The sequence below is a fragment of the Vanessa atalanta genome, chromosome 2, assembly GCF_905147765.1.
Source record: "Vanessa atalanta chromosome 2, ilVanAtal1.2, whole genome shotgun sequence".
Taxonomy (NCBI): domain Eukaryota; kingdom Metazoa; phylum Arthropoda; class Insecta; order Lepidoptera; family Nymphalidae; genus Vanessa; species Vanessa atalanta.
This window is the reverse complement of record NC_061872.1, coordinates 13,126,869-13,154,517: the sequence shown is the minus strand read 5'-3', so window position 1 is coordinate 13,154,517 and position 27,649 is coordinate 13,126,869. Positions and strand designations below refer to the sequence as shown.

At 34.2% G+C, this 27,649-nt stretch overlaps 1 protein-coding gene across 5 annotated transcripts in view; it reads left to right on the top strand.

Moving 5' to 3' along the window:
* Positions 1–27,649, top strand: part of LOC125075785 — a 73,148-nt gene extending 45,499 nt beyond the window's left edge. For 3 of the 5 annotated variants that reach the window (XM_047687561.1, XM_047687545.1, XM_047687553.1), the window contains 17 exons: positions 16,044–16,182; positions 18,478–18,561; positions 18,817–18,954; positions 19,587–19,723; positions 20,713–20,918; positions 21,181–21,339; positions 21,683–21,839; positions 22,175–22,331; positions 22,826–22,936; positions 23,170–23,279; positions 23,406–23,680; positions 24,085–24,314; positions 24,620–24,844; positions 25,355–25,503; positions 25,704–25,835; positions 26,106–26,233; positions 26,449–27,639. In XM_047687561.1, coding sequence (XP_047543517.1) covers positions 16,051–16,182; positions 18,478–18,561; positions 18,817–18,954; positions 19,587–19,723; positions 20,713–20,918; positions 21,181–21,339; positions 21,683–21,839; positions 22,175–22,331; positions 22,826–22,936; positions 23,170–23,279; positions 23,406–23,680; positions 24,085–24,314; positions 24,620–24,844; positions 25,355–25,503; positions 25,704–25,835; positions 26,106–26,233; positions 26,449–26,522 — 2,604 coding nt within the window. In that variant the 5' untranslated portion in view covers positions 16,044–16,050 and the 3' untranslated portion in view covers positions 26,523–27,639. Of the gene's footprint in view, positions 1–16,043; positions 16,183–18,477; positions 18,562–18,816; positions 18,955–19,586; positions 19,724–20,712; positions 20,919–21,180; positions 21,340–21,682; positions 21,840–22,174; positions 22,332–22,825; positions 22,937–23,169; positions 23,280–23,405; positions 23,681–24,084; positions 24,315–24,619; positions 24,845–25,354; positions 25,504–25,703; positions 25,836–26,105; positions 26,234–26,448 lie in introns of all 5 variants that reach the window. The other 2 variants (XM_047687570.1, XM_047687579.1) reach the window with 2 other exon arrangements.

The following is a 27,649-nucleotide window of genomic DNA, read 5'->3' as shown; positions in this document are numbered from 1 at the left end:
TCTTTAACTTTGCAGAACTTTTATCAACGGCAATTATGTATTATATAGTAAATTATTTTAATGTGATATTTTAATATATTACATATATACATATTAAAATGTATTGCATATGGCAAAGTACGCAGTTTTCCCGCATGGTTTCGTGGCAGCACTGTCGTTTACCAACAGGAACGTTGGAATCGACGATGGTTGTTAGCCATTAGTCAGACGTCAGCCGACCTAGCCGATTGTTTATCTTATATAACAAGTGGTCGTTCATCGGTCGAATTTAATGCTAATAAAAATATAATAAACATTAATTCGAAACGCACATAAATGTGGCTCGGCTAGATGTTGCTTGGTCATTATGATAATAAAAAAAAAAAAAAAAATGCGCCGTATTGATTGTTAAGTTTGACAGGATGTTTTGTCACTGGCGGTATAAATTTAAACTATTATTTTATTTTATTCATATTTTATATTTCAATTTATAAATTTTAGTACCTTCTATATATATATACAGGGCCTGAGAATTCAATAAAATAATGGACGTTACTATTAAAAGACATCCGCTTTATTACCCCTTTACATTTTTTTATCATTCTCTTTAACTTGTCATTCACTCAAATATATTCCTTCATGAATAATTCTATTCAACATTTTTGCATTCAATAATTGAACGTATTCAGACGTGATTCAAAAAAAAAAAAACTTACGTCGGTTTTTTAACACAAAACGAAACTTTAAAAGGGTAAAACTGTCTAGCATATAAAGTTTTTTTGAGTTTCAGATAAATTGTTTGTTAACATAATGCTATGAATATAAAAAATATTTAAATTCATTACAATATCAGCTATAAAAAGACATAACCAGTAGTAATTATGGACGACTTATTGGTACTGCGATTAAACCTGCTTCCTTTACCAACGAACGTGGAAAGGTTATATATGGTCTAGCCATAAAGTGGGGCCACCACGCCATGAAGCGAATGTTAAGCCGACAGTCTTCATTTTTATCATTCATATTTATATACGTTTAAATTTACATTTATAGTATAACGCTGAAGCGCTTGTATGGTCATTGTCAATTCTATGAATTAAATTGGACTATTTTAGCGTTAGATATTTCGTTATGTAAATAAAGTTATGATCGTAAGGAGAGAATCAGTAACGAAACAATATTGATATTGATTATTTGGATGAAATAGGCGTTTTAACAACCTTTAAAATCAGTTCAGTATTAAAACTGTATTCTGTAGTTACAAAATTATGGGAAAATTCAACTTCAATTGCTATTGTACAAAAAAACAAATCCTTTTTTTGTAAACAAAATTGGCGCCGGTGACGATACGATCTTAGTGTGCTATTTTTTTTTCTTTTATATTATTTATTATAAAAGATTTAATAACTAATATTTATAAATAGTATGGGTAGATAATAATTGTAGCGATCGTATATAAGATATTATATTTAGTGGCGCTACTAATAATACATAAAAGTTATCATAATTATGTAACCGGTTTTCCGAATCCGAAAACATCGAAAGACATAAAAAGAATTACCTTTTCGGGATTGCCGTCTTATAATTTTTTCCCAATGACCGCCACGAGAGCGCTTCGAGATGTTTACTTTTTTGGTAATTTTCGCTTTCTTGAAGCAAGTGGCCATTTAGGGTAATCAGTGATTCCAGAAAGTCGGGACCATTTCGTATGAAAAAATGGCATGGAGAATTGCTTTCGCTTTAGCGGCGTATTTTCGCTAACTCTGACATAATTGATTTCATCACTCTTCGCAAAAAATAACTCATAAATAACGTTTTTCTCGAACGCAACCCATATTTTTCGGATCATTATGTTCCGAACGAGCGTCAGAGATTCGAAATTCGGGTAATTTTGTTTGGACTTATCGTGATTTCGAAATTGAATTTATGTGAAAAATTTAAATCAGATTCAGGGGATCGAAATATACTTTAAGTTCGGGAGATTGTTTTAATGAGTTTTTTTGGGATATTGTGAACTTTTTGTTAATTCATCTCATGTTCAGCGACGAAGGTATGTTGTGGAAACTGGAATTTATCCCTAAGTCCTTTCACGCGAAGGCTGTGGAGCTTAGAAACTTACTACTCATTGACGCAAGAAAATCCATTACCAGAAAGTAATTTAAGTACAAGGTTAAAAACTTTCTTTAGCTACGATTTATATAAAAAATTGTACAAAACTTCTCGTCCTTTATAGTTTTCATCAGATGAGTTTCTTTGAGATTCGTATTTTTCTTCTTATATTTATCTGTATTTAAGCATTTTGGTATTATTATTTTGTATAAATTCCCTAAGACCTCATTTGAAAATAATGCGTTTTGGCATAAAATTAACCCACTTTTACAAATATCACATGCTCCTAATACTACTTCTATTCAAATTTCTTTTGGATGTGGTAGTTGTTTTGATATGATCTTAAAATATTATTTAACCGTCTGTTTATGTACAATTCACGTGGAGAGAAATGTTTTTATGAAATTATGTGTATTTCTCTATAGAACTTATCTTTGTATATTGCAGTTATATGTATGCTCTGTATGGCTTTATGGGCGATCGTCTGGGTAGTACCCAAGTGGGTACGTAGAAACTTTTTGCCAGGTATTTTTCTGTCAGACAATAACACTATCTTATTGGGTTAAGGCTTAAAGGGAAATAGAACCAGTTTAATTACTGCAAGGATACGAAATCTTATGGATTACTCGAACAGTATAAACTCCTCGCGACAGTGTTCATAAGCAAAACTAATCGATTATAAAGGGTCGTTCTGGATGCACGTTTAAAAACAACCAGAATCTCGATTATTTTGTTTCGGATAAAATGTTGTTTAAAATAACTTGTCATAATATATGCCTTTCTTGTAACGGTTACTGGTGTAGTTCGTTTGTAATAATAAATCGCATACCAAGTACCGCTGCAAGAGTGGACGTCAGTTCTTGTTTACTGCTAAGAGGTCCTGAGGTTTTGTTATTTATTATACGTTCTTAACTTCCTGAATCATCGTCGACTGTAACGGATATCATGTTTAAATTTATTTTATTTTATGTATTGTTTAACCACTTATTGTTTTCATCTTGAAATGTTATCTAGCGAAAAGTATTTAATAAATATATTTCAATAATCGAGAACACAAAATAAGTCTATTTTAAAGTACAAATAACGCTATAAGTTTCTCTTTTCTATTTCATATCATAATTTACTTGGTGGTATGGTTACGTGCAAGTCTGTGTGGTTAGGTACTACTCACTCATACTGTCAAGAAGCTATACTTGGTATTTTAGTGTTCCAGTTCGAAAGGTGAGTTAGCCAGTGTCATTACAGGCACAATATAACATTTCAGTAACCAAGGTGGAACATTGGTGTTGTAAGGAATGGTTAAAACCCCTGCGGAATAATGTGCAAGTGTGACCACTTAACTTCAGGTAGTCATTTACTATTACCGCCGATACATATTATAAAAAATACACGAAGACTAATATTATAATATATTTCTGTATCCGTAATAAACTTTTACCTGTTTAATATGCTCAAAACTTAACTCAGTGCAAAAATTAAAAAAAAAAACAATTCGAATGCCATATGATGTATTTAAGCATTAATAATGCAAATTTTTCTTAAAATATCACCAAGTAAAGATATGGAATGATCATGACATCATCGCGAAACTGGACTTTAACGTGTTCGTGTTGGTACAGTCTTTGTATTGAGACAGCGTTTGTTGTGACAACGACTGCATGGTTAGAATTATAAAGACGTTTTTATATTTGCCGTTTCTTGCTTTATTGATAATGTTTTATTGAATAAGAATAAGAATATTTCGATGGAATTCTTGGTTTTTTTTTTATTATAAATTTAAACAATCATTTCTTTCTTGATCGCCATAGATTATAATAATCATAATTATAAAAAAAGTTCTCAATTTGCTTAATGAAATAGTTCAACATCTGATTGCGGGTTATTCACCAACTGGATACCGAATTTCCATTTATAGGAGCAGTGTGTTGAGATACGCTCTAAACTTTATCTTAAAAAGATAGCCAGCCACTTAAGCAAAACTAGCGCGTGTACAATCAGTGTACAGTCATCACCTCTTCTTCTAAAAACATTTTTAAGACACCTTCTGAGCGTCTCATTGATGGTCTCAGACTTAGCCATTGGGGAGTGTCATATATGTGTGACACTCCCTGCAGCCTGGGTTAAAACGGGTCTGGCTTTAACCCGCTAATGTGACAATTACAGGCTGATGCTTTTACTTTACACACAAGACGTTTCATGGACGGCATTTGTTTCTGTGGTTACGCTCTATCTCTTTCTGTCACCAGGTATTTGACATTCGAAACAAAAAGAATTAGGCATAGGGTAAATCTACAAACAGTATCAAAGATTTGATTTTCACAAAGCTCTACGAAGGGCCGATTGAACTCAACCCAATTACAAATCGTATACCAGTTCCTTATTGAGTAAGCTAAGTTATTCGCAATACAAGTCTCTGACAAGTTTAGTCACTAGACTGGTTAGTTCAACCGGTTGTTGCAAATAATTAATATCTAAGCACATTACAATTCATAATGTATTAAGCTTCATTGTTTTCAGAACGATCTTGACACGATTAATATTCGACTAAAATTGTACCATGTTTTCTTTATTTCGTTTGATCACCTGCCTTGTTATATTATGTGTATAAGATAACTCCAATATACAATCGAAGTTATATACATAGCCTTACGATTGACGAGGTTAAATTATTTATATAAAATCACAGGGGAACATATATACACATTCAAAATATACTTTTTGAAGCACAACTGGTGCACATTTTTGAATCATCACTTTACAAGGTTAAGAATAGTTTAGTCGGTAGATTTCACCGAGAAGAAATGGCAAGAAACCACCGGTTCTTATCAGGTCTGTGGTAAATTTTAGATAATATTCAAATGCTTCTATATTGACTAGCGTTGTCTATACTCTGTGAAAAGCAAATGGTTTTAATGCAACGACATCGATATACTCGCTTGCAATAGCATATTATATTCAAATACAAGCGTTTCCGAATGTGGGGCACGGCTTTCGCAAGGACGGCGGACAGATGTACTCGTGCACACTCGTGTGTCGTTGCGTTGCAAGTCCTGATAATTGGAACCTATGAGTATATTTATATATATTTTTATATAATGCAATATCTCTAAATACCCTTTCATCAATAATAAATATTTTTAACCTCTATATAATAAAGGACTTAATGTATATATTCAATCTATAAAATATTGTTCAACATGACCATCGAAGCGCCTTATCCAATCTAATATATTAAAAATTAAACAATCAGTCGCTTTAAAAACAATAAAAAATAATAATGATTTAAAAAAAAAAAACATTGAATTCCTAATAAAAAAAAACAATTTACCAATTTTCCTCTTGTCGATACTTCGTCAACATGTTATGTGTCGGTGCACCTTTAGCTCAGAAAAAAAAAAACTATTCCAGAAATAAATATTTAAATCGGCCGTGTTATCATAAATTACACGTCTATTGTAGGTCTTAGGTCTTTGAACTGGGATATATAACAGTTCGTGTGGATTTTGATGTTAAAATCGTGACGGATTTGACTCACAATTTGAAGATGTAGCATTTAAGATGTAATCAATTAAATACCGTTGATTTTTATTGTTATAGTTTTTATATTGATTACCTTACGAAATATCGATGTTCCATTATGATAATGACGATAAATATGGATGTTGCTTGGGGGCTTTAAAATCGAAAGTCATATTTTATATATACTATTTAATCAAGCAGGTGTTAAGCAGTGGTTAATCTCGAAGCGGGTTCAAACCCGGACAAGTTTTACTGAGTTTTAACATTCTAAATTTGTGTTAATAATTTATCTCGTGGTCGTGAAGGAAAACATTTTGAGGAAAGTATTGGACGAAATTTCGCCACCTGAGTATCCACGATCGCATTGAGCTGCTTCCATGTTCTTGACCTCAATTATTTTTACTTATAACTTCTCATGTCCTGAATGTCTCATCCGATTAATTAAAGAATATTTTTGTATTATTGATTATATTCTGTGATGTGGTCATGGTTAGGTCTTGATCCCCGAGAGAAAATATAGGCTACATTTTTATACCAAAAACTTACAGCACCCCGTGTTTCCTTAAAAATTAATAGAGTTCATTTAACATTTTTCTACTTTAAATACCATTTAAACACCAAGATTTAGTGACTAGTATATAAGGCTAAAACCCGAGGTCCTGGATTCAAAACTGAATTGGTAAACATGTACCAATGAGCGTACACACTCATAACATTTATATGCAGTTGACTAGTCGTTCTGATTGGTCGCCGTGACCGGAATTTGGTCAGAAGGACATTACATAATATATAATTAATCGAAGGTAAGTTCTGAACAAGTCGGAATGACGTTACAGACACATATATTTATTTTGTCGAGCAATATAAAATAACAATTAAATAATTATGTTACAGTATTCATAGCAGAATAGGTTTGACTGTGGCCGATCTATTAAATATGATTTCTATGAATATGGATCGAAGTAATTCATATTCACAAGATATGTATATAAATAAATAATATTACATAAGTGTTAAAAAGGAAAACTGTAAAGTGTTTGGAAGGAATCGCACGTTACAGGAAAATATGATGAATATCGGTACGACATATAATAATTGACCAAAGATAAAACAAATTTAATGGTATATCTATGTATATATACGTCTATACAATGTGGCGTACAATACATATTGTTATGTAAAATATATCTAATGAATATATTAATAAATTTGGAGATATTTTGTTAAGAGATAAAAGAATGGGTACCTGTGCTCGACGTCGTATGAGTAGCGTTCGCAAAAAGTAAAAGTTGTAACAACCAAAAATGTACCGTGGAGGTCGTTCAAAGTTACGTCACATGACATCCTACACAATACACGTATCGGTGATAAGAACTCTACTGTTAAGATGATAAAGTTCAAATTCCTTCTCACCGTGTTCATCTACATGTTATAACATTAAAACTTTTAAGGGGACCATTCGCTCTGGTGATTTTTTCGTAGAACCAACTTGTATTTTTATTTTCATCTGTGCAATATTATTTTATACTTGTTCGGCTTTTGTTTTAATTGTCCTTCTAATTAACTTTCTATCTCACTATCCATCAATGACCTCACTCTATAGTCTATTTATTTATTTATTTATTCATAGGTACACAAACAGAATGCAATCAGAACATACATTAAAATTACAAAATTACACAATTTTGAGCTAAATTACATTCCTAAGCATGTGTACACGGCATGCTCATATCAATTATATATAATGCAGTCTGGTACTAATTTATATTATAATCAAAAATTAATAATTTATAGAAAACATATAATTAAGATAAATTGAAATTATGTAACATTAATAATTAAATTATCTAAAAAACATTGAATATTTATTACTATTAAACTAATTAAACTAATAACAACACATCCATTTGAATTACGAGATTAAGATAGTAAATTAAATAAAATAATCATAAAATAATACATTTATCGAAAAAGAGCAAGGACTGAAATTTATAAATTCAAAATTAACTGTCAAAAAACCATTAAGTATTTACAGTCTATCATTGAATCGTAGATATAATATTTCTTACAATGTTCTTAAATTTTGGGAAATTGGGATTGAATATGTCTAATATTTCACTGTGATTTAAAAGTAACTCGTTGTAAGTACGACAAAAAGTAAGTATTCCAATCGAAGAAGGAATAAATATAAACAAACCATAGATTTCTGTATTCCAGTGCAGATATATAGTTACTAATAGTTCTTGATTAATATATATCTTCACTACATAGTATAAAACAAAGTCGCTTCCCGCTTTCTGTCCCTATGTATGCTTAGATCTTAAAAACTACGCAACGAATTTTGATGTTTTTTTTTAATTGATAGTGTGATTTGAAAGGAAGGTTTATATGTATAACACATGCATTATATAGTTGAGAAATACTGATAATTTTAGAGGTTTCTGGTGATGTCGTAAATAAAGATTATTTTTTGCGCTTAAATTGCAAATGTGGGGTGAATCCAAAGAGATAGATCAAAATAATGTACTACAGTATTGTACACCTTAAAACGGTCTTCATAAAAGTCCGCGATGGTATATGTCTATCTCTTAGGGTTAACTCACACTGCACCCGTGCGAAGCCGGGGCGGGTCGCTAGTTATTTACAATATAACACTATTCAACTTAACTGCTTACATCAAATTTAATTTTACTTCCAAATTGCGATAACAGCTGCATCGACATTCAATACGCCATTTTTTTGCAGATCTAAAATGAACGTCATATAAGTATTATTCAAGCTCTCCACTGATGATACGACATCGATTCGATGTCAAATGTTGTTTATTTGCTTTTGCCCTTTTGTAGTTGGAATAGACTATAGCAATTATTTTTTATACGCCAGTAGATAACGCCTGTAATGGTTAATGATAATTGTTCTTTTTTTAATTTTGCCAACATAGAGATTCTAATCCATAGAGCCCAAAATTATTCATATTCAATTATTATTATTAATTTACCAATATAACTATAATTTTATATTTTTTTGTTAATAGTTTTGTTGCTACGATAAGGTACCTTGAACAAATATGTCTCCAGGCATAACAATACCCCTTCACACTAACATCTTACCAATACATTTGAATATCAAATTGTTGAGCGTCATTAAAGCACGCGTAGGAGCAATGTCATCGCCCACATCTAACAATGAAATTATAAAACAACACTCGGGAGTCAAGTATATACGTTATTTTATGACTGCATCCTTGACACTCATAGAAAATTGACATGTTGATAATTATCCAACTGCATCGTTTATGAAGGATTATTATGTTAAAAAGGCCTCTAAAACTTTGTTGTATGCAAGTAGACGTGCAAGTATACGGTGTACTAGTCGCCTTAAGATTACGTTGATATGAAAAACCTTTTGCTTCAGTATTTGTACAAAGTTCTAACTATATCTGTTGGAAAGATTTTGTGCAAGGCTCTCTGTTTATGTACCGCCCACTCATCACATTTTTTTTTTTATGATATCGTTAGGCGGACGAGCACATGAACCCACTGATGGTAAGTGTTCACCACCGCCCATAGTCAATGTCGTTGTAAGAAATATTAACCATTCCTTACATCACCAATGCGCCACCAACTTTGGGCACTAAGACGTTACGTCCCTTGTGCCTGTAGTTGAACGTTAGATGGTATCAAACTACTTTAAGTTTTTTGTTTTTGTAGATGATCAATACTTGCCTTTAAGATTTGCACAAAAAAAATATATATTAGCTGTTTTACAAGTCTGTACTCAACGAATGAGTGGAATCCACAACCTTTGGCTCAACAGGTTATCCATTCGACAAAAGGTCTTTATGCAAACAATTATGGAACAAGAATAGAAGGTACTTATAGTTAGCTATGTTGCAATAGTTCAAACTCAAACGACTAGATCGAACTTTCGTGTAAAGATGTATCAAAATACATACTATCAATTTATCGATACAAACAAATCGGTGTAAAAAACTACTCAACCAATATTGATAAAACTTGTACAAGAAGATACACAGCATTTTGAAGAAGATTTCAGTACATGTATAATATTATTATATGCATATGTAGCCGTGCTTAGCCGTGTCACTCGCGTTAAATTTAGACTATTAACGTGAAAAGCATAAAGCAGACAGAATACCAAATATGTATTCTGTGCGAATACCAATAATAATAATAAAATAAAACTTAAATAATACTAATAATAATAAAACCTTTATATCTAGACAGAGTGTTGCACTACAATATAACTAAAATGAACGAGACAACTTTATTATCTTCGTGTGCGTGACAGTTTCGCTTGACACTTACACAAACGCCATACTTATATATTTGTGAACGTGTATTTGTTGGACATTATTTTTTATACATAAAAAATAAACAAAGATTTAAAAAAACCGAGCTAATCAAGTGGCGTCATCTATTGGTTGTAATATGTACCTAGTACCAAAATCTACAGTGGCGAAGGAAATCATCGTGCAAAAATCCTACGTCAGATGGAAATTTTCCACATATGTATCCCTCATGGTAGCAGTGTGGTGGAATAAGGTCCAATAAAATTATCCTTATATAAAGCTAAGGGCCGAAGTTTATAGCCAAGTAATATTACTTGGTTTTATTAAAAAATAAGTTGAAAAATTACTCAAAAATAGAATGCATATGCAGTCGCTTATTTTGCAAGCGTTCCAGAGCAATGACAAATTACAAACTCGGCTGTTCAATTTAAAATAAAAAAACTCTGTTATTTATTAAGCAAGTGTACACTATTAACACTTGCCAAGCCGTGGGGCAAGACATTAGTAAGCGGCAACGCCTTTTGAATGTGTTAATTGAATCACTACAAGTATTACTGGTCGTGAACTTCTATATACATTTTTAAATATATACGGGGAATCTTATTGCCATGGTATTAAGAGCTAAAATACAATGTTTTTTTTTTTAAATCTTAAGCTTAGTACACGTTTATAGATTAGTCGCAACTTGTCCGAACGCAGCGGTCGTAATTTCCACATGTTTATTAATTGCTGCATCTACGATTTAAATTAACTATTGAATATTAAATGTTTGCTTGCAAATTAATTAAACACATTAGGTTTATATATATATAATTTATAAAATGAAAGCATTGATTCTAAATTTAAATGCAATTTCTTATTACGTAGGTATGAATGAAAAAAATGGTGTTCCTCAAAAATAAATATCTACAGTTCGAATATCCATCCACACAATTTCGATGTCTGGAATTCCACATGCACTAGATGTTAAAGGCATTTTCTGCCTTGGTTTTTTCGAACGGATATTTCAAGAAAAGAGGCCCTTTATTCCTAAAAAGCCGGTAACGCACCTGTTAGCCCTGGCGTTGTAAAGATCCATGGGCGGTGGTGGGCACTTTCGCTTGTTTTGTTTCTTATATGTACCATAGTAGTGTTTTTGTTTTGTATTCACTAATTTAATGCTTTCTACAAAACAGGAATTGCTTTAAGTCTAATTCAAAGCAAATTAGAAGCATTAAAATCCTTAGTTTACAACTCTACCGCAGTTATTAAAACGTTGGTTAGGAATGTGGTTTCTACCAATAAAACCGACTAGAAATTCAACGAATTAATTATACCTCATCTGTGTGTTTGTGTGTGTACACTGATAAAATATATTTATTACTTACCAATAAAATTAAGTAAGTAGTGTGATTCAAGGATATTATTTTTGTTTTTGTTTTATTATCGATAATGTAATTTTTTACCAAATTGTTTTAATTTTGTTGCGAAAATGCTTCAAGAGCTCGAATTTTTCCGTCCTTGTGGTTCAAGCTTGCATCGTAAGAAATTTCATCTAAATCGATTCTGAGATTTAGCCGTGTAACAGACAGACAGAGTTACTTTCGCTCTTATAATATTACTACCGATTACCTAATTTATAGAATTATGACGACTTTTTTGGAATATTTACTATAATACAAATAATAAAAACACTCGTTAAACAAACTGATTTGTATCTGTTATAATGACCCAGCTTCCTAGAAAAATTTAGGTACAAGCCGGAAAATTCATCAACCGTAGCGGGTTTACGGCACGTGTAGAACAATCCTAACTTTAGTCTGCCCGCTCGTATTCCAAAATGGTGTGGTCTGTTATGACGCAAGTTTTTTAGCCAAAAGAAACTTATGAATCTTTGTTTGACATTAAAATATTTTAATTCTTTATATATTTTATGTTATTTTTCTGATTGTCATTTATTAATCTTTCTATATTACTGACAGAAACGTGAATTGTTAATATAGAGAATATAATAATTGATTTAAAATAAAGTTGTACTTATTTTAAATCTACGGTATTTGAACATATTATTAATATAATGTTCAACGATAAATAATAAATTATTAACAGGCAATAAATAAATGTCTCGATTAGTCGCAGATAACCAAAAAAATAAAAAATAAAAATCAACGGAAACATATAAAAACTCTTTGGTCGAATATGGTTCAACGTCCTCCATATCGCAAAATGGCGTTCCTGGCTATAAATTTGGCGGTTAATGCTGCACAAATGATATTTCATTAAATTTAAAGTTCGAGAACTTTCAATATTCGTTTTAGGTTAACTTTGCTTCAAAATACGTACGACTTGCTTAAAATAAAATATTTTTTTAAATAAGAAACACAAATTACAAATATATAATAATTATATCTCGGTCGTGGTTGTGAAGCCAGGTCTGACATAGCGTAGGGTGTGGGTGTCTTTATGCACTTTATATTCTGCTACCAAATACCCAAACCGGTTGTTAGGTATTTATAATGGTGAATATTCAATTTGTCTATGAATAATTGTCTACATTTACTGGTTTTTATTAGGGCTTAGGAATAGGTGTACCTATTAATTACAAATATATATAAAAAATGGATGTTAAGTATGTCTGTTCGAGATACCGTGAAAGTTAGCACCAGTATGTATAGCTTGGCCTTAACCATCGGGCACCCTGGCTGGACATATATTCGGCGTCCTTTTAATTTCAACCAGGTTTGAACTGAGCCGCAAGCCGTGGGTAGTTTTAGGGCCGTCTTTGAACTTTCCGAGGAATCAATAGATTCTTCTTTTCGTACGTAGCGAGTGTAAATGCAGTGTAAATGAGGACAGACTTTAACGATATGCGTAGGGTAAAGTATGTAGCACGGTAGGTAGGAGACTCCAGACCATGGCGCCCCCAAAATTTGGTCGCTCCGTCCTAACGACGGCACTGCAAGATGATGATTGTTGTACATAAACTTTCGTATCAATCGGTCGCCATTATTTGTATATACACACAGGAAAGATGGCGCCGCCTGCAGGATTTTGTTAGTTCTATACATGAAAGACGTAAAAATACAGCATCGTTCCTTGTAACAACTCGCCTATAATACTTTTAAAGAAGCGTTAAAATTTTCTTGAATAACATCGTCGATCCCATTCCTAATATCTTTAACCTTGACCTCCATAGAGGTCACATGCGCTTTAGTATTTTAATAAGCGACTCCTTAAACCACCTAAGCGCCGCCAATGGGATATAAGATTTTATGTAAACATATCAGCTCATTCACCCTTTAAACCGGAACATAGCAATTCAAAGTCAATATGGCAATGGAATTTGAGTGGTTTCTACCGATGGAACCTGTATAAAACCTTACCAAGTTTAAATATAATAACCATAAAAAATAAATAAAACTGTTCTATTGATTTAAAACAGTCATTGGTGAAACTTGGGAGTCGTACGTCGTGACGGGAAACGACATGACGTTCTCTTTATGACGTCATGTCTCCACTCCGCGACGCTCTCTTAATGACGTCGTGCCCCCACTCCGCGACGGTTCGCCCCGCCCCGTGTATGCATGACGTGTATATACTTTATCAACATATATTATTATAAAAATAAAATCAATATATTTATTCTATTTTTCTTTAATTATAGGTTCACGTTTTCAATGTCAACATTATATAAACTGTCAATTGTTCGTGCGGTCAAATAAAATCAAAACGAATCGTTTCATCAGTGCTGAAATACGAACATAATGGCCATAAGATAGCAATAAAGCAAAAAACTTTAATGATACACCAATGCTTTTACGATTCGAGAATCGACAGAGATCGCTGTTACATTATTGCGATGATTACTAAGATGCTAAGTGCCGAGACAACTGAGCGAGTTCCCACGGCGAAATTAAAGATATACAATTAAAGTTAATTATTTACTTTCACTGAGTTTTTGTGGTCGATTCTTAATCACAATGGCTCTTAATTGCATGATCGTTTTATTGATACTATATTAAGTTTTGATTTGATTTAAATGTCAGTAATAATATGTGGTTATACGTGATGATGTCCTCTCGATACTTTGCACGTGTGCGGGCAAAGACGGGTGCACTCTCTATTTTATCCAAGTGGTGTGATTCGATGGGACGGAAACCCAAACTCAACTCAACTCTCTACAAGAAAGAGTTCAGGAGCAGAACTAATATCATTACGTTCTTTCCAAAGCATAGGAAAAAATACTGGACTGCTTGTGAGAATTTTTAGGCGGAAAAACCCAATCGCTTTTTCCTGGCGTGTTGAAACCTCAGGATCTTCTAATAAATTGTCACGCGATCGAATCGAAACGTATTCGTTGCCGTTCAGTCTTTTTCCTATTCTATCACAAATCCAGTTGGGGTTCCTGTATAAATAAGTAGAATTAGCCCTAAGTTATGATTAAGCTAAGTTATATTTCTGTGAGGAATATTCGAAGTTGCATCGGAATAAAATTGGGTACAAAGTATAATTGTTATATGTTAGTAGAATTAACCCCCGGGAAATGAACGCTGTGCTATTAGTAAAAAAATTAACATGAATAAATTTATTTATTTATTTAAACTATTTATCTTATAACTTCACATAAATATACAATATACCGGTTTCCTAATTCGTCTGTAATTTTTGATTAATATGACATAAACATATATCTACAGAATATCTTAAAAATAACCTTCTGATTTTAGAAAAGCGTTAAGCAACCACACGAAGACTATAAGAAGCTAGGGCGTGGCGCTAGAAGCTTATTATAAAATTACTGCTGAGAATAGGGTAGCTAAAATTAATAAAATTCATGGATACACGAGTTTAAGATATATTTTTATTTGGTAATAATAGGTAATTTAGAATAAAATAATATTATTACAAATACATCAGACTTGCTTCTCCATTTGTATGCTGTCACCACATGCACAAAATAATTATGTTTAGGAGTATCAAGAATGTCTGACTTCAAAGCACACCGATACCGACCTATGTTTAATACTTCATATAATTATATTTATAGTGTGTTTTTAGTAAAATGCATTTATGTAGGTACCTAAGTATATTGTGTAAATGCCAACCAGTTCCGAGCCGGTGGGCTTGAAGATGCATAACGTAAACTACGTCTAAGTTTCAAATTGCAACGAAAAAGACAGCATTTTTTATAACTTTAATAAGCCTAAAAATACGACTCTAAATTTAATTAGCACATTATTTGTGAAATAAAAATTGAAATTAACTGTGTACACAATTCGCCTTCCAAATTAAGGATATTTTGTTAAAAATGAATGATCCTCGTAATATTAATTTCCAATACAGTTGGTCACCCTAGTCTAGGCTTGTGTGGGTACGGTGAAAGGTTAGCGCGGTGGGCGACTGTCGGCGCTCGACGTCCTTGTTGAGATTATCCTCTCGAAATGTCATATATCATTGCTGCGTGTATTCCTTTTGTCTTATTTTTATATGTCTCAAAGAACGCAAGTTACATAAAATAATACAAATTTGAATATTTATAGACAAATTAGAATAATAATAAATGTTATTGAATTTATCTCTAATCATAATGGTTATTGGCCTGTATTGGTCGATGACGCCAAAGGTGACCAATCAGCGTTCAGATAAACCCTAAATAGTAAATCTGACTTTGATCAGCGTTTCTGAAATTTGAGTTTAATCTTTTTTACTTAGTACAATTATATTAAATTAAATTATTGTAAATATTGTACTATGAAGGATCATTTGGTCATGATTTTTTTATTTGGTTTGAAATAGAAACTTCAATAAAACAATTAAACGTCAAAATTAATGTTTTAATGAAAAGTAGGTATTTTTTTTGTTACTTAATACACGGATGTGAATCAATTAAAGCTCTCTGAAAGCTAAACTTCTCGTGACGACTGGGACAAAACAAAGCGATTCCAAGAATGGGAAAGAATTTTAGCTTTTACGTAATAAAATTGTTTTATAAAACTTTCAATAAATTGAAACGAAAACGTAACTCTTTAAGTTATAATGATATAGTGATTTTGTTTGTTTATTGTCTTTATTACTCAGCTGTTCTGATATTCTGTATGATTTACTGTTTTTTAAATATCTAAAATGTTTTATTTTATTGTTTCAGATTAAATATGGCTCTTTTGTGGTGTGTACTGGCCTGTGCGCTGTCGGTTGCGTACGCGCAGTCCAACTATGGATCGCAGGCGAACAATATCGAATACCAAGGGGATGGACTGCCGGAGCAGACTATTTTGGATGGAAAGGTAAAAAACTTAAATAAAAAAAAAACTATTTAAAAAACGAACAAACAATTTTTTCAAAATATTTTTTAAAATTCATTACATCAAAGCATAATGTTTATTGATAATTTAAAGTATGTTTTTTTTTTTTTAAGTATAGATTTATTTGTAACGAATAAGTAAATAAAACAATGCGTGCTTCATGAAAACAATGAAACGCAAAGTTTAAATCGTATGAAATCTAGACAAATAGTAATTATAGGCTTACTAGAATAGGTCCATAAAAAAGCTAAGACTTCCAATGTTTACGGCACATTGTTCTTGACCTAAACGAGGTGATGGATGCGCTATTTATAGATAATATCGCTTAACGCGGTTCCATTGTAACGAAGATGATGTTGAATTCGGAATTAATATTATATACATTGCAATTTACATAATATTAATTCCGACGACCTCCGTGGTCGAGTAGTCGTATACCGATTTTCATGGGTACACCTCTCCGAGGTCCCGGGTTCGGTTCCCAGCCGAGTTGATATAGAAAAAGTTTATTAGTTTTCTATGTTGTCTTGTGTCTGGGTATTTGTGGTACCGTCGTTATTTCTGATTTTCCATAAGACGCTTTAGTTACTAAGTAACTAAAGTAATATATTATAAATAAGTAATAACTAAGTAACTAAATAATGTAAGACATTGGGATCAGAGTAAAGTATGTGATTTTGTCCAATATTTATTTATTTAATACGAAGACGTTTATGTCATTTGATCAGACAAATAAAGACAGCGTTGTTGGTATAGTGCTTTAGAGGTAAGCGTCCCAACTTCTGGTCGGCTCAATGTTATTGGGATTTTCTGTCCAAAACTCGGCTCTGCAAATGCATACTATTTGCTGGCATACCCTTGCCTCGAACAGCAAAGCCGATGATGCCTGTTGAGACCCTTACTTATTAATTAATTATTATTTACTATATCATAGTTTAAAAAATGTATTATAATTCTTATCTCGAATCATTGATTATGTTTAATTTATATTATACCTGTAAATAGTAGAACATTTGCCAAGATAATTTTGAAATGTATTTTATTTTTTATTTTGATGGTATATTGTATCTACTGTTGGTTGTCCTACTGAATATAAGTTAAAATAAAATGAAATGAGCGTGGAGGTATAGAAAGGGCAACTATGTCGGTGTACACATTCGTGGTCTATAATATTTCTTAAGTGGCCGTCAATCAAGATAAATTATTATTATTATTATATAATATGAATATTTTTTATTAATTTAATTCCGATTTTAAAATTAAAAGTAACGTTTCGACTTAACATTATTTGAAATCAAATTATGTTAAATGGACATACGCATTGTCGTAGTGTTTTACGTTTCAAGTTCGTGGGTAAATGGAAACGTGCTCCAAGACAATCGCCATAGGCGAATAATTAGTTATGTGGATTTATGACGATCGCCGCGAAGCAAAAGCTAAATATAATACACAATTTTAATGTTTTCGGCTTAGAGTCAGCAATTACTGAGAAACCATATCTTCTTCAGACACACTTTAAACTCGAAGAAAATTAAATTAAATTACGCAGTCTATACAAAAAAAATTTCAACAAACAGAATCTGAACTTAAGTTTATTACATCCAAAAATATTTCTTTCATATGAACATACACTCTAAAATCCTTTCAAACCACAAGCACATTTGAATCGCCATCTACCTATACCACCGGTTCTGAATGTTACTTCCACCGTCAAGAACCGGCTAGAAACTCAGTAATCTAACTGAAAATCACAAAAATATGTTTGTCATTGACAAAAGCAACATGCAAAGTGTAAACTAGAACTTGGACTTAAGTTTAAATAAAACTTCCTCAAGTAAGTTTCACAATGGCTGAGGCTCAGAGGAACCTAATGCAAGTTCGAGAACTTATTCATGAAGTTACTCACAGAACTCGTGAGTGAGCAGTGTACATGGTTTGTGGAAAATTTATTCGGTCCGAAGTGTTTTATTTTTATTACTTGTGCTAATTATGAAAACTAAACATTAGATAGAAAAGAATAGCCAGTAGCTTTGTTAAGAAAAATTTATTTTGACATTTTATTAAACGCTGGCTGTCTGATCCACTGATTAGCAATTGGTTTAGAAGCATGGAATCTTGCGTTTCCTAATTCCTTAAGAGGATTTAATTTAAAGAGCACTTAAGTTCGTGGGCAATTTCGATGAAATCTTTTTCAATTGTTAAATAATAAAAAAATATGTATATTTGAAAGAAGCCGTTTCTTCTAATGAATTTAATTATAATTATATTTAATTTCAGGTGACGAAGTTAGATGACTTGAGTCCTGTTATCTTCTTGAACCGAACGAGAGCAACTTTGAATTGCGCTGCTGGGTCTATGCAGGTAATTATTACACGTTACTTAAGATTGATAATATTCTAAGAAATTAACAACAATTATTATCAATTTACGTTTACAGTAAATATACTTGGTCTGGTAGGAAAACTTGTGACAAAATTATGTCCGACGAATTTCGACAGGACTGCTCGTGAAGGCTTGTTGCTTAATGCTTCAAGCGGTGTTTGCAAAAATTGGAATTCGCGATCTACAACTGCATTTTAAAATTGATGCATTCATTCACATTTGTCTTTTTTTTAGATCGAATTGAAATTCAATGAAAAATTCTACGGTATCGCGTATGCTGATTTCGATCGTCACTCAGCGTGCCAAGTAGCCGGCAAGGGCGCCACTTCATATAAACTAGAGCTGCCGTTAAAGGGATGTGGTACCAAACAGGTAATTGACGATAATCCCATAAAACTATTAATAACTAAAGTAAAAAAAGTAAAGTAACAACCTGTCAACGTTCCACTGCTGGGCGAAGGCCTCTTCTCATTCCACCACGCCTCTCCAATGACGGTTAGTACATACTTGTGATTTTCATTCACCACGTGCAAATTTCCTCACGATGTGATTCCTCTTCGTCTTTGGTGATGACCAAAAAGCATGAGATGAATTATACATTCAAATAGAGCACAAGAAGTGATGTTGGCTCTGGATTTGAACTCAGAATCATCGGTTAAGATTCCCGTCTTATAACCGCTGGACCATCACGGCTCTTTCATTAATTACTAATTAATTATAAAAGTACTGTCAATTGTAAGGAATCATCATAGGATTGAATTAAATTGTTAATATAAATATTCGTCTTAAACGAGTACTAATAATGATATGGGTATCTAATTATGAAAAAGGTATATTCCTTAAAAGAGGTGCTTGAATGAACACTTCAAATAAAATCTTCATAATATTCTATAGCAAAGAAATTGAGATGGGACCCTAGAATAATACTTAACAGGACCAAAAACTTTATTAAAGTGGTTTTATAAACAGAAAAGTCATAATGGATCTACTCATTTATCTTTCAGGATCCTCTCCGAGTTTTTACCAACAATATCGTCGTGCGATTTCATCCAGGACTAGAAATGGACGGAGACGAGGTCATCACTATCGTTTGTCGTTATCCACCCCCCATCGTGCCAGTCTTCAACCCTCTCATATACACGTATGTAAATTTAAAGAGTACTAGTAATAAGAGGTATTCATGTGTTAACCACCAAGTAAACAATTCACTTTAGTCAAATTGGCCATCTGACGGTAAGTGATCACCACCGTCATAGACATTGGTCATGTATACATGACGAATGTCTAAATATTAATCACCAATGCACCACCAACCTTGGGAACTAAGAAGTTGTCCCTTGAACCTATATCTACACTAGTTCACTCCCCATTCAAACCAGAACATAACATTACTACACATGGCTGTTTGAGGTAGAATAAATAATGAGAGGGTACTTACACAGTCCTAACCAAGTAAAGTAAAACTCTAAATCAAATCAAAGGGCACATTGTTTTTTAGATCTGATGTACAATTAATTATTTTATTTATATATTAGTGAATTGGGTGCTTTTAAAAAGTCTCCAGAGGCAAAGAAAAATATTATAATTTTTTTTTCTTCATAAAAACAAGTATGCATTTTCCTTGATATTTTACGCAAGAGCACTTCCTCTAACAAATAACGTCAGTGAGTATTTTAAGGGGTTCTTATCTGATCGCACGCCATCCGCTACTTTATAATAATTATTGTTCTCCGTTGATCCTTCGGGGCATTGAGGCGTGAAATCACAAGCGCGAAAAACATCATTATATGTTTTATTTTTCTCACCAATGCATATAATTATTGGCTGCAATCAACGCACTTAGTTGCGAAACTATGTACGCATTAACACGTGAGTTTGTGTGTTTTATTTATATATTTACTAGTTATTATTAATTATAATAATATACTAGCGAACCGCTCTGGCTTCGTGCAGGTGCATTTTGGTATGCATATCATTTATAGCTCTCAGAATTAATGTAGCTTTCTAAGAATCCAATTTTTTTCGAATCTGATCATCAGTACCGGTGACACCAGCATACAAAAAAACAAATTTTACAACATCACAATAGTATTAGTACATTAGACTATATTAATTTATATTTCTCATCAGGCCAGAAGCCAAGGGACCGCTCCCAGCGAAGGCTCCACTCGCTGGCACTCATATTCTCATGATCATCTGTGCCATCCTCTTCCTGACCCTAATGCTGTTGGGTTTGGGAGTCTCCTACCTGTGTCTGAGGAGACGTGCCCTGCCGGCCCCGAGAAGACTCATCGATGATTCCTCAGCTTCAATCATCAGTAGAGAGAGTATTCAAGGTAATATGTCCTTCATAATATATATTTTGCAGAGATCTTACTAAAAATTGTTTTTAATTCCAACGCATAAAAATATATATTAACGCAAATAATTGGAGATCAGGTTTGGACACTTAGTAGGTGAGTATTTTGAACTTTCTACTGCGAAACCTACTTAGTTAGCAGATGTGAGACTTATTTTGGTATTAAATGTTTGTGTATTATACTAAGCTGTACGTTTTCCGAAAATAAAATAAATAAACTCATCTAATTGTGTTAATAGAGGTAAAGATCCCTCGCGCGCACCCCGTGTACCCGGTGACGGCGGAGAGCGCCAGCGTCGCGTCCGACACGATACCGTCCGACTACCCGTCGGAGACGCCCAGCGAGGCGGAGGCGCACGTCAACCAGGCCTTCATGATTGACGAGTACCAGAGCGAGGGTGAGATCACGTTGTAGCTTTGCTTCTTTCAGCTTTCTACATTCGTGCCCCTGTATCGGTTACCTTTAATGTATAGTTTTTACCACAAATGCACAGGAATTCATTCACTCATTAGCAAAATTTTCTTTATTTTTTTTTAATATTTTCTCCAATAAGTCTTTAATATCATTGTAAATAATTCAAATTTTACTAAATATATTAGGAAAATAACGGATGTTTTTAATCTTAAAATCATTTTGTTCAAAGAATTAATTTAGTATTTACCATATAATTTTATAAAAACTTCATCTAATAAGCATACATCCATAAATTAACGTCCTAACAAATATTAAACCGCTAACAGGTTATGGCGAAACTCACGAAACAAGTGCTCACTCGCGCATGCACTCCCACGCAGGCGCACCAGCCTTCGACGTGCGCGTACGAGTACAACGACCACCTGCCCCACCTTCCCCCATCTCGACCATCACTACCACTGAGGTTGATGGCGGTAGCATGAGGTAAGTCGATTGGCCTGAATTGTTTCGGTTTTTGTTACCAAACACCTTTAAATATAACGTTCTAAGAAAAAATCCTTGCGAGATTCCTTTTAAATATAATACTTTTTTGCCAAAGTTTGTAATAAAATAGTCGTCACTAAAACGATTTTGGCAATAATTCACCTATTTTAAAATATTACCGATTTAAACCATTTATTTACATAAGAATTACATCAAGGCCTCAATTAGACACAAATAAAAACCAAAAGTACACACCACGACCGCATGGAATTTGTAGTTGCTTCAATATGAAACGGTTTTCTTCGAATAATGAGTTAATGCAAACGACTGTTTAGGCAAATGGCAATGTTAGATGAGCACGAGCGCCAAGAGTCCGTGCGCACCGTGTCGCCGGGCGCGCTGCCGCTGCCCGCGCGCGCCGCCCGCGCCGAGCCGCCCGCGCGCCCGCCGCGCCCGCCCGCGCTCTACTCCGAGGTCAGCCGGGACCGACAGGTGACCACGACATACTAAAACGTTACATTCAGGAGAATCTATCGACACGAGGAGCTCTAAAGTATGAAAATAATTCACAAACGATTGAAAGGGCACTTGTGATTATGAGACGAATTAAAGCGAAGCCTAAGAATGACAATCTCTTCCTACGATGGAATAATAAATTGGTTAAATCACTATAATATCACTTTCGTCATTCTGCACACGTTTTACATTATTATTAATAACATATCTATGTGTGACATATGTACATGAACTTCTATCTTATACATAGACAGGATTAACATTTTATTTTGATTATAATTAATACAATACGACAAAACTAATCACTTCTTTCCATCCACACGTCTTACTTTATTTCTAAATATTCCAGAACATATTTGTGATAGTTTAATAAAGATATCATGAGTATGTGGTACAATATCATCTACATTAATTGTAACATTCACGTTGTTATCATCGTCACATAAGTGCACTATCATATCACTAACCAGGATTGGGCGCGTCGTCCGCGCTCCATCGCGTCCCTCAACACGGAGATGACGGACACGCACTCCGTCACAGAAGTCACTGACAGGTCACACGCGAGAATGTTCCACATCAAGGTATTCATGACGGCGTATCGTTTGTTTGGTGATGGCGTTTTTTACTGGATCATATTCGGTGACGGTGTTATTTGTGGGATTTGTCTTTAGGAAATATGTCAACTTGCGCAGCTACTTAGATCTTTTTTCTTAGAATCTAGACTTGGAGATTATCTAATTATGTAGATTTGCTTTCTGGCTTAATGCTTGTAAAAATATTTGCAATTCGATATTTATTTTTATTTATGGATTAGAAACCTCCTCCACCACCTCCTGTGATGAAGGAACGTCTGGAAACTGAGGAGCAAGAAATGCTCATGGAAAGCCTCGAGCCCATCTCCGAAACACCTATTATGCCTGCTAGGTAAGATCTCTGTGATAATTATTTTGACGTACATTCCTTAAAATATAATTGCATTCAAGTGTCACAATAATTTATGAAATAGTTAAAATTATTATTCTATATAATATCGATGATATTATTTTTCAGGAAACCCGAAATAACCTCTCACGTAGTAGACGACGTGTTCCTCCGCACGATAACCGAGAAGAAAACGATCGAAGACATCGAGCGCCACAAGCGGCTGGTCACGGAGTACCGCCAGGTGCCACCTCCGCCGCCGCAGTTCGACGTGACCATCCGCAACCACACACTGCCTGACGCGCAGTGGGAGAACTTCTCGGACATCAGCAGCGCCTCTGGCATGACGCTGACACCGAAGATGGAGAGAGTGCCGTTGTCGCTACCGCCCCAGAAATACATTGGTAAGAATTTTTAAAACTTAAAACTTTATTTATTATAATTATACTCAATTGTATATGAGACCTTTATTTTATTGTTAATATATTTATATAGTCACTTCAGTATGTTGATACTATAATCGCATGTATGTTAGTAATAAAATAAAATGTGTCCGCATATCAAGTATGATAAAAAGTGATTATTGATTAAAAAAAGAAGATCATTATTATATTGATCAATCCCATTTTTTGGACTTGTGTATTGTAAGCTGCATGGATATTTTTTTTACGGCAAGACTGAGTTAAAACTTGGGATCGCTTTTCAAAATTGAATTAACGATTGGAATGCGTTAATTCCGTTTTACTTTTCTAGGACTAAGTGGCTACGAAAATACAAAACAAAACATAACATAAATAAAAAATTGCAGGTAAAGGTGGTCCAGATCTGTTCTCCCCTGAGCTGATCAAGCAGACGGGTGCAGTATACCCATCACCATCATCTCCCGATCTGCCCTTACTGCCTGAGCTGCCGCCCGCGCGTAATCCCTTGTACAGAGAAGAAGATGACGAAGATGTAGCCGAACCGACTCCAGCCCCACCGGTGCCACCAAACTGGAACGTTCTTACCAGGGTGTTGAAGACAGAAGCACAGGATGAGGTGAAAAATCAAAATATAACAAAATTATATTTCTTTTTTAATATTATGAATGTTATTAAGACTCTGTCTGTCTGTTACCTCATCCACAATACCGTTCTTGCATAATGCGTCATGGATAAGAATATTATGTATTTACAGGATTATTGAGAAATTAAATTTAACATGGGTATAGTTGCGCAGTGGTAAACAGCAGAATATATACTCTTAATACGGTTAAATAAAAACATTTCTGGTAACTGACAGATCTCAGTTTGAAACCAAGTAAATATATATTATATACGAATACAACGAATTGTTTTTTGCAGGTGCTCTTAGAAACGGAGCGATCGTACCGCCTCACCCGCGAGGAACGTCTCCGCTGGCGCGAGCTGATTACACACGAGAGTACTCTCCGCCGGGAACTGGCGCGCTCCTCCACACGCGAGGACTTCACTCGAGTGGCGCACGACCATCGCTTCGCCCCGTTGTACGCTCCGCCCAAGTGGGAGGTTATCATACGTATTCTGGCTCCCCCACCCGACAAGCCTAAGGTAGGTCGAGGAACACTTAAGGTCTACAGATCCGTATAATCGATTTGAGTTTCCACACTAAGCGTTTCAATATAAAATGGTATTTGTGTTTGTAATTAGATTTTTGACGAATATTTAAAGCTATGCAATTACATATATATCCATATTGAATGTATTAATTTCATTTGAGAAAACTAGTCGCTACTGAGTTTCTGGTTGGTTCTTCTCGGTACCAATTAAATTCTAAGATTTGATTCAATGAAGTCGAAACAACGATTGTTTGGTCATAGCGTCTTCTCGATGTACTCAATTATTTGTCAATTTATTAAAATATTGTAGAAATGAAAATAGGAAATGTTATAACGATTTCCTACTTCTATGAATCAAAACGCATCGACTTTAAAGTGTAACAAAATAAACCCTCCTAAATTCAAAATTAATTTCATTATTAACATGCGAACCCGAGACTACAGAAATATGCCCATGTAATAACAAAACCCAAGCACACTGTAACCGGAGCCGTATCCGCAGAACCGGTACCGCAAGAAGTCTGAGTGGGAGTCTCGGTCGCGGCGCAGCTCGCTGCCCACGCTGTACGAGTACGACAGCGACGCCGCCTCGCTGCGCGACCCGCCGCGCTCCCGCCGCTCCTCCTACCGCAGCGACCACGGAGACATGAGGTATGCGTCTTGTCGGAGAGCCGAGAGCCGCCAGCTTGCCGGCTCCGAGATCTAACGATTTCACTTCGGAATTTGCTTATTTCAGACTCGGTCAGATTAAGGCGACTCTGTTATCAGTTTTCTAGAGTTGAGTTGAAAGAAGGCTTTTCTGATGTAAATGTAATTTGAAAGATTGTTAAGAGCACCTTCCTGCGTTACAGGTCGATGTCGGAAATGATGGTCGATTACGCGCGAGAGCAGGCGGACACTCACTCCGAGGTGTCGGCGGGCACGCTACTCGGCAGGTACTATGACGACGACAGTGACTCCGAGCACCAGTACCCTCATAACCCGTAAGTAAAATATAGAGAATACTAGTTTATATAAAAAAAAAATTTACTAAGATATAATATTGTGATCGAGTAGTTTTTAGAGATCTATTTAATTAAAATCAAAGTTACATTTTTCGTTATAGCTGTAACAAACGTGTCTTTCAGGTGGTGCTTAATAATAATACCACTAGAGTCATGTGTTCGTTGCTCCAAAAAAATATTGCTTATATCATATAAGATAGTATTTGTGTAATACGGCCAATGTTTGACGATTTCCGTTGCGGTCGGCAGGTCGTGGCGCCACTCGCTGCACCGCTCCGTGAGCCAGCCGTCGCTGGCGCGCTCCGCCACCGAGCTCACGGAGCAGTGGACGGCGCCCGACGGGGACGTCACGCCCACGCCCGGCCGCCGGGGCAGAGGTACGTGCTCGTGACACTCTGTCGAGCCCCCACTGCTGGGCAAAACTATTCTTTCGACGTGTGGTTTCCGGTTAAGACTAGAAATATAACTCATAAATGCTTAGAATTAAAACTAGATTGATACATTACTCTTAGCTCTTAGCGTTAAGTCGTAAAAAAAGAGTAATAAATATAATTATGAGAAGGCATTTCGTTGATATTACTTATGTTTTCAGGTTCCCAAGGCGTGACCACCTTCACGTCATCTGAAGTTCGTACATTCCAAGCGTCACGAGAATGGCGGGACTAAGAATGAGATCTGAGTCAACACAATCGAATAACCAATTTTAATTATCCATTCGATAGTCAGAATTAATCGTGGATGATTGGAAATTGATCAACGCGACAACACCAATGCAATGAATGAATGAACGAAAAGACCGGATTGTCGTTTGTCCTAATGCCAATTATGAAAGTTGTAATTGGGAAGTATTTGGAACGATATCGAATGAGTAATTGAAATTCGACTGATTTAAAGCATATAAATATAAAATAGGGCTACACAAACGTCATGAATATGTCATCTATCAATAATCATCTCTTTAAATCTAGAGACCTGAAACTATGGCCCTTATAGATGATGAAAAAATATAAACCATCTTAAATTATTGTATATGATAAACACTGCCTCATAGGGTTATGTTGGGTCATTTCCAATTATTTTTCAGATAACATGTAGTTAGGAAGCTGGCGAACAAAATTTCTACACGTTTCACTAATTGATGAAGTGTTGTAAGATCAATATTTATTTATCATCTATGATAATATTATAAATGTATCTATAACTCTATCTGTCTCTTACTTTTTCACGGCCAAGCCACTGAACCGAATTTGATGAAATTCGCAATATGAATCAAGCTGAAACTTCAAAGAAGATGACTGTTTATTCCTAAAATTAGCCTACTTCAAAAAACCTAACGATTAGGTTAGCCGTCAAGTTTTTTGAAGTAGTTAAAAGCGAGTGAAACTGCGCGCGGCAACTAGTTGAATATATATTGAAATCTTCGCCTTCTTCCTAACCCATCGTATTATCAAAGTCAAATGTAAAGGTAACTAATTCATTTAAAATAAATTCAAATTTAAATGAATTTATTTTAATTGTTTATATCTTTTTTTTGCATGGCAACGATATATATAGGTAAGGATATTGTGTTCTAAATAGTTTTAGAGTTGCCAGTATCGTTAATGTTGCAACAATAAATATAAATACAATTTATGTTTATAATCAATTATAATTGATTTCGGTTCAATTATAGTAGGAAACAAATCAATTATTTTAATTTCATTTAAAGTGATCTATCTATCCGTCCAATTTCTTTTTATGTAATACATTAGGATAACAAGACTAATAGTACGCTCTAATAAAAAACGCTTAAA